Genomic DNA, 7,651 nt, shown 5'->3' on the forward strand with positions numbered 1-7,651 from the left:
ACTGTGTGCAAATTGCTTTCTACAGACGAGCAGGTAATGCTGGATATTCCACACAGGAATGTCACAGAACCTGGAAACCAGATCAAATCTCTTTTTCTGCCGCTGTCCAAACCGTGCTTCTCGTGAACACCTTTTGTGAGCAGATTTGGTTCCTAACTCCTCTTTCTTCTTTTGCCTGTGCTGTGTTCTCGTGGCTCCAGATCAAGGTAGACAACCACTACGATTTTCAGGACATAGCCAGCGTGGTAGCGCTCACCCAGACCTACGCCACCACCGAGCCCTTCATAGACTCCAAATAYGACATCAGGATCCAAAAGATAGGCACTAACTACAAGGCCTACATGTGAGCCAAAACCTTTTGTTCTTTTCCTCCTTTTGGGTTCCAAATGGAAAATAAAAAATCGCTTTGCCCGCCGAGGTTAAAGGGCGGCGGGTGAGGTGCGGAGCCGGTGCCTCCCTCATYGCGCCCTGCAGAGATTTTAAACTTTCTGGATTTGTCAGGATTCCTTTTATCGGTTGATTGTGGCTGGGAGGAGGAGAAGGGCACCAGGTGAGCTTGTCAGAGGGGTTTTTCTGCTGATTTGGGGGCGTTATTTTCATTGAAAGAGCAGAGCGTTTGGTTTTACGGAGGGCTTGTTAATTCAGGTTTCTTTGTATCTTGTTATCAGCTTAAGAGCAAATTTTCTCCAGATTTTTACTTCTCCCCTCTAAGGATAGTGGGATGGYGTTCATTCACACAAAACAACCTGAAATTGTCACATTTTAATGGACCAAAGTCCTCTCAACACATTAAAGCAAGAACCCACTCTTGCAGTCACCTCCACACAAATGCACAAAATCTCTTCCAATTTTGGCACCCAGGTGTTTGTTTGAAGGCKGTGACTGAAGGAGAGGCTCAAAGGATGTTTCAGCTTCACAGCCACGGGGTTATGGTGCAGCAGCTGAGCCCTGGTCCCTGTGTTTATGCACATTTTTATTYTGTTTCAATATCAGGCAGTGTCATCTGACCAAACCTCCTTCCATTCCTGCTTTTCACCCAACCCAGATCCTCTCATGCCTTTGGCCCCTCATCCTGACAGTGCTGAGGCAGAGAAAGCAGACCAGAACACAGAAAAAAAATACAGATTTACATGTACACCCCCACATCCACCCTCAGGGATATTTCCTGAATGCTGCAGGGATCAGAGGAGTCGTTTGTAAGGTGCAATCAGCTGCTTTATCAGTGAAGAACTCCCAGCAAACCACAAATATTGACAGCAGATAAATAAAATTTAATCAATTAATATTTTATATATATATATATTTAATCAGCTAATATTGGAGCTGAGCTAAATCAAAGGCATAATATGTTCTATAATTTATAATGGTTGGCATCAAGAGTCAAATCATTTAGAAAAGCCCTGAGGAAATAGAAAGTTTGCAACAAGGTGGGAGAAGGGGAAAATTGATCTCCTTAGGTTGATATTGGGAAAATGTTTTATAATTTAAAAGGGTTGGCATCCAGAGTCAAATAATTCAGAGCAGCCGTGAGGAAATACAAAGTTTGCAACAAGGTGGGAGAACGGGAAAATTCATCTCCTTAGGTTGATATTGGGAAAATATTTTATAATTTGAAAGACAGGGTGGACATTAAGAGTGAAATCATTTAGAATAGCCATGAGGAAATAGAAACTTCAGTCCAGGGTGGGAGAAAGGGAAGAATTCATGTCCTTAGGGTGATATTGGAGGGCCAGGTTGTGTTGGCTTCTCCCSAGGGTGCTGCTGTCCCAGGATCTGCTGCTTGACACTGGAGAGACCCTTGAGACAAAACATGCAATAATCCGAGCCCAGAGCAGCTCAGAAAGCCCTGTCCTGCTCATGGACTCGCTCAGAAGAGCTCAGACCCGGCTGGGAACGCTGCTCCTGTAGGTCAGATCCTCCCTGAGGTGGACATTCCCTCCTTCTGCTGGGTTTGGAGCCCAGGATTGGCTGAATTTCGTGATAACAGCTCGGTGTGAGTTTGAGAGGTGCCCAGTGACCATGGCAGAGTGCTCCAGGAGCTCACAGGGATCCAAAGGAATCCCCTGAGGGTGCTGTTCCGTGTTTGCAGTGATGCAGGGCTGGGATTTAGGGTGGAATTCACCCCCACAGGCGATCATTTGCTCCTGAAGGACACATATTCCGTCCCCCAGCTTCTCCAGGACAGTTAATTCCCGTTCTGCCTCTTTGTCCCACACTGGTGCTCCAGACCTGCCTGTCCCTGCGTTCCTCCCTCTCTGAGGACACCCATCCTGCTTTTCCAGCAGCACCACATCCCCAACGTCACCAACGTCACCAATGTCACCAGCGTCCCCAATGTCCCCAATGTCCCCAGTGTTCCCAGTGTCCCCAAAGTCCCCACTGTCCCCAATGTCCCCAGTGTCCCCAACATCCCCAATGTCCCCAGTGTCCCCAGTGTCCCCAATGTCCCCAATGTCCCCAACGTCCCCAACGTCCCCAACGTCCCCAATGTCCCCAACGTCCCCAATGTCCCCAGCATCCCCAACGTCCCCCAACGGAGCTGCTCTCCCTTTCTGGGCCTTTGACAGGCACATTTCTTGTTTTGTACATTCCTCTTTCCCCTTTTCCAACAAACAGGGTTGATTTCCCCCACTCTTACACCTCCAAGGGCAGAAAGTCCCAGCTTTTAATCCGGGTTTATCCCCTGTGAAGTTTGGGATGGCCCATCAAAACTGGCCCCCAATTTTGTAGGAGARAGCCCCACTTTTATTTTTGTCTCCCTTTTGACTTGAAATTTAAACACTGTTCAGCATCAGGAGCAGCTTTGGAAGAGCCAGCCACGGTAAATTTATCACCCTGCAACAGAAATGTTTCTTCTTCGCAGAAGTTGKCCTGAGGGACAGCAAAAATAAGTTCAAATGACAGCCTGTTCCTCCTACCTTTTATTTATTTTTAAGTTCCTGCTCAGAAACCACGGGTTCATCCAAATGCTAAAAGCCTAGCGATGGTTTTTCCTTCAGATCCTTTCACACAGTTAAATCACACACACAAAATAATAATGAAATATTGATTCGTTCTTACAAATTCATTATTACTGATTCATTATGATGGCGTGGAAAGGAGAAGATTTGCCAAACGCATGGAAAGCTGTCGGTGTGCACATCCACACGGGTGATGTCAGCGGGATGTTGTGTGCAGCTGGTTCCCATTTCACTTTGTGACACAGAACCGAGCCCTCACAGAGCCACGGCCACAAATACCGGCTCAGAGTTTGTTTTCGCAGCTTCGAGAGAGTTATTGAGGGCCCCGGGTTTGTGATTCTGTGGGAAATTGTGGTTTGGGCGGATCGGTGAGTCAGTGGTGCTGATCAGCGCGGATTTGGGGCAGGAAAGGGGGATTGGGGCAGGAAAGGGGGATTGGGGTCCTGTCAACACACAGCCCCTCCGGGCCGGGGTGACACCGGCCAGGCTTCACGGAAATCAGCTCACAAGGGTTACAAACACTAAATAATCCCTTTTTTCCTTTCCTCTATCCAAATCTCCCCTCCAGCAGCAGCACGGTGAGCCCGGGGCTTAAAGGGCTTTGATGAAAAGGTCAAAAAGCCCAAAGCGAAGCGCACAAAGAGAGGAGAGAGGGCTGGCGGGTCAGACCGCAGAGCAGGCAGACATCTCCACATATTTGTGTGGTGACAAGTCCCCGTCCCAGCCGCGGGGATTGGGTACTGTAAATGCTGCTAAATAAAGCAGGGAGGCGGTGGAAATGGAAAAAAAAAAGGCAGCTCGGGTTACGCTGAATTGTTGAGCGATTCTAAAGCAGCTCTTCCTTCTGGCAGGGAGCACACCCAGGGCAAACACGTTAAGCCCAAGTGTAAAGCACTCAGGGCTGTTGGAGTTGCTTTATTTGTCGTTCGGTGTTTGGTTAAAGAGGAGGAAATGATGAGTGAAAGGCTCTTTGCAGGCAGCAGGAGAGAAGAAGGGTGGGAAAGCCACATCTTGGRTAGATATAATTACAGAAATCGTACATGGGGTGCCTCACCGTCTGGCTGGGAGGGTCTGGATCAGTTCACCACGGCCTGGAGGTCATCTGGGTCAAAACCTCGAGCTCCAGCTTCGATTCTGCATCCTCAGCCCTCCCCTGGTCCCTGCAGCRTCCTCACTGTTGCCTTTTCCARCTTAGAAATGAAACTGGAGATKATTTCAGKACAGGGGTGATATAAAAGTGGGGCTTTGTTGGAGCTCCAKGGGCAGCCAYGGAAGAAAATCCACAAAMSMCYCCCCAGRGGTKATACAGTTTGATAAATTTTAGGAAATKRGCATAATTGATAAAAAKCRCCARTTAKKAGGACAAGGGGTGAYGGAATTCCCCYCAGGTCAGGCCCCTTCTCTGGATCCYCCAYCCTCAGTCTCAGCTGTATTTTTTTATGAAAATGGGTCTYRMARACCTCTTGGTTCCCAGGAAGAACCAGGACAGGATGGGACCTTGTTCCCCCCAGGSYTKGRRSYYYKGRRWKGGKTTKGKYYYCYKGSYKGGGRAAAGGGGRRGGRAAAWSWMYKGRRARRGTWMWRAWWWWRRAAARRRAAAAKGCAAAAATCAYTSTGGCACCCTCACAGGCAGCAGAGCATCCTTTGGGAGAAGGAAGGAGAAGATCCTGCAGGAGCTTTTCCCTCTGTGGAGGGAAATCAGGGCTTGGAGCGAACCATCTGTGCCTCTGCATTCAGCRGGGCTGGGATTGCATCCCTGCTACCGAGCACCTGGAAATAAACATCCCCTAAAAACCTCCAGGGGAACTTTTTTCCATTATTTGATCCCATCTTGCTTCCTGAAGGACACCTAAAAGASCCCCATTCCAATGAACCCCTGGGAGAATCTGCAAGAGCATCGAACTCTGGGATTTGTGAAATTTGTGAGATTTTTCTCTCCGATGCAGAACATAACAAACCCTGAAATTATTCATTTTAAAGCAGGCACACGTAGATAAACATCACCTTAAAGAATGGAGCAGAAATCMATCACAGCCTCATTGCTGGGCAAAGTTTCCTCACACAAAACCCTCAAGGAGCACATTCTCTCCTCTTTGCTTTCTCCCACACCAGCAAAGGCCATGGCATCACAGCAGAACTTTCTGCTTTAAAATCCAGCAAAATCTACRAGGCTCCCAGAGAAAAACCAACATTTCCCCCCCTCAAAATTGCTACTGACCCTCGTAATTACCTTGATGGGAAAATGGAGGGAAAGCTCTGGCTGCTGCCTGATAGCCTTTTAATTCCTTACAGATATTCCCCTGATTTTACTGACTGGAAACACTTCAGAACTTCYGTCCAAAGCCTGTTCCCAGTACAGCATTTAGCTCCCACAAAGCACTAATCTTCTCAGCCCTAAGGTCTGAGGGGGAAAAGAAAAACAACTTTAGGTTCATTTTTTAGTTTCTTAGAGATTAAACAGGAGAAGGTGAACTGACACAGGGCATTTAGGTTGGATCAGTAAACAGCAGAGTGAAAAGTGGAGGAGAAACCCAAACCCAGCTCCAAAACACRTCTGAAATCACCTCAGAGGGGTTAGAAACATAAAAAATGTTGCTTTTTTTCAAGTGTTGGGACGTAGCCCTGCAGTGGGGTGGGTTTGGGAGAAGCTGGAGCTCCCTGACCTTTCCCTGGGCAGCACCAGCCCAGGTATCCCAGGGAACCCAGCGCCCTTTCCCCTGGCACCAGCTCATTGCCAACGCTGTCACTTCACCACAGGAGGCTGGGATTTTTTAAAAAACCCAAAATAAATAAGTGGAGAACACAAATTTCCCAGCACGGCCATTGTTTGTGCCCCAGTGAAGCACTGCTGGCCATGCCCTCTCAACCCCTCGTGGCTCACAGGTTCTGTCCCAAGCTGCCAGGCAGGAAAGGGCAGGCAGAACTCAGGAACAGAGAGCAGAGGCTTTGGGTGGGGAGAACATGAAACCCTGGCTGCCTTGGTAATGTTTTCCCTTTTTCAGGAGAACCTCCATATCCGGGAACTGGAAGACAAACACRGGCTCGGCGATGCTGGAGCAGATTGCCATGTCAGATAAGTAAGTSGAGTCTGATGTGAAAGGTAATTACAGCAATTAACGGAGTTTTGTTTTAAATTAATTTCCAAGGAATCRCCCTGTTGGTGCACAACCCGCAGCAAGGGCATGTCTGGTGCTCATTTTGGGGAAAGGGATTGCTCAGGCAGGTGAAAGAGCAGAGCCAGGGSTTCCTGTGGCTGTCTCAGGGTKAACTGCCCACACCCACCARCCCTGGGGTTACCCTTGGGTCCTGCATCCACATCTGCACCCAGGAAACYGCTGCAATTGCCTGCAGGAAGTTTAGTTTGACAGGTTCAACCTGTCAGCCATTCCTCTGGTTCATTTGCCCTTTTCCCCACCAGTTTTATCCCAGGCACACTGTTTAAACTGTTCTCCTCCTACATCATCCAGCCTAACCAAGCAACCCAGTCTTCACTTTCCCTGTTTAAATCCCATTTCTCTTTCCGACTTTCAACTGCAAATTCCTTACTTCTCATTTAATAAATTAATAAATTTCCCCTGAACTGCACTGTGAGGCTTTTCCCCCCATTGCTGGGGTACCCTGAAGCTTTATTTCCCTTGTGCCATCATTCCAGCCCTGTACTTTGGGTTATTGTGCTTTTCCTTTTCTCTCCCATTGTTTTCCTTTTCTCTTCCATTCTTATCCTTTTCCTTTTCTCTTCCATTCTTATAGTTTTGTCTTCCATTGTTACCCTTTTCTCTTCCATTCATTTCTTTTTCTCTTCCATTCTTTCCCTTTTCTCTCCCATTCTTTTCCTTTTCTCTCCCATTCTTACCCTTTTCCATTCTTTTCCTTTTCTCTTCCATTCTTTGCCTTTTCTCTCCCATTCTTTTCCTTTTCTCTCCCATTCTTACCCTTTTCTCTTCCATTCTTTTCCTTTTCTCTTCCATTCTTTCCCTTTTCTCTCCCATTCTTACCCTTTTCTCTCCCGTTCTTACCCTTTTCTCTTCCATTCTTTTCATTTTATCTCCCATTCCTTTCCTTTTCCTTTTCTTTCCCATTCTTATCCTTTCCCTTTTCTCTCTCATTCTTATCCCGGTCAATTCTTGCACTCCAGTTGAAAAATTTGTGCATCACCACCATGAAGCTCAGAACAGTTTTCCCAATCCTCATTTGCTCCACAGCCTCTTTTCCCTGTAAAACAAAATCTGAGGGGCTTTTGGATGGCTGAGAATTTTCTGTTGTTCTGCTTCTCCCAAGGYTGCAACCAGTGGAAGCTGAAACAAAGCCTGTACAGTGAAAATGTAATTTAAAAGGTGTTTGAAAGTCCAACAGTAGTGCTGGTTTGGGGGTTTGTCGGTTTGGATTTGTTTTRAAGCCTGGAACCTACAGCTCAGTCCCTCTGACGAGCTGAGGGAAACACAGGAACTGAAGCATTGGCTGCCCTGGAAAGGTGAAAACAAGAGCCGGGAATCGCGGCTCCCTCCGGCCAAGCCCTGTCTAGACGGTGTCCTCGCTGATCTCCCCTCTGGGGGTGACTGCAGCCGCAGGATTTTCTCTTTCTCATTCCCGTCCCACCTCCTCCAGAAAGTGAGGTTATGTGTTCGCTGGAGGGGGAGGCAGGAGGGAGCTCTGGCTGTGCAATCGCAGCCCCGGGGCCGGGGGGAGCGCAG

General features: G+C 47.8%; 1 protein-coding gene across 1 annotated transcript in view; it reads left to right on the forward strand.

Annotated features, from left to right (window-relative positions):
* Nucleotides 1-7,651, forward strand: part of SYN2 (synapsin II) — a gene marked incomplete at its 5' end in the record, with an annotated part of 103,799 nt that overhangs the window by 51,495 nt on the left and 44,653 nt on the right. The window contains 2 exons of the mRNA XM_057381963.1: nucleotides 201-343; nucleotides 5,963-6,037. Coding sequence (XP_057237946.1) covers nucleotides 201-343; nucleotides 5,963-6,037 — 218 coding nt within the window. The remainder of the gene's footprint in view (nucleotides 1-200; nucleotides 344-5,962; nucleotides 6,038-7,651) is intronic.

The sequence above is a fragment of the Malurus melanocephalus genome, unplaced genomic scaffold (genome assembly GCF_030028575.1).
Source record: "Malurus melanocephalus ecotype Western Australia unplaced genomic scaffold, MMel_1.1 scaffold_542, whole genome shotgun sequence".
NCBI classification, from domain to species: Eukaryota; Metazoa; Chordata; class Aves; order Passeriformes; family Maluridae; genus Malurus; species Malurus melanocephalus.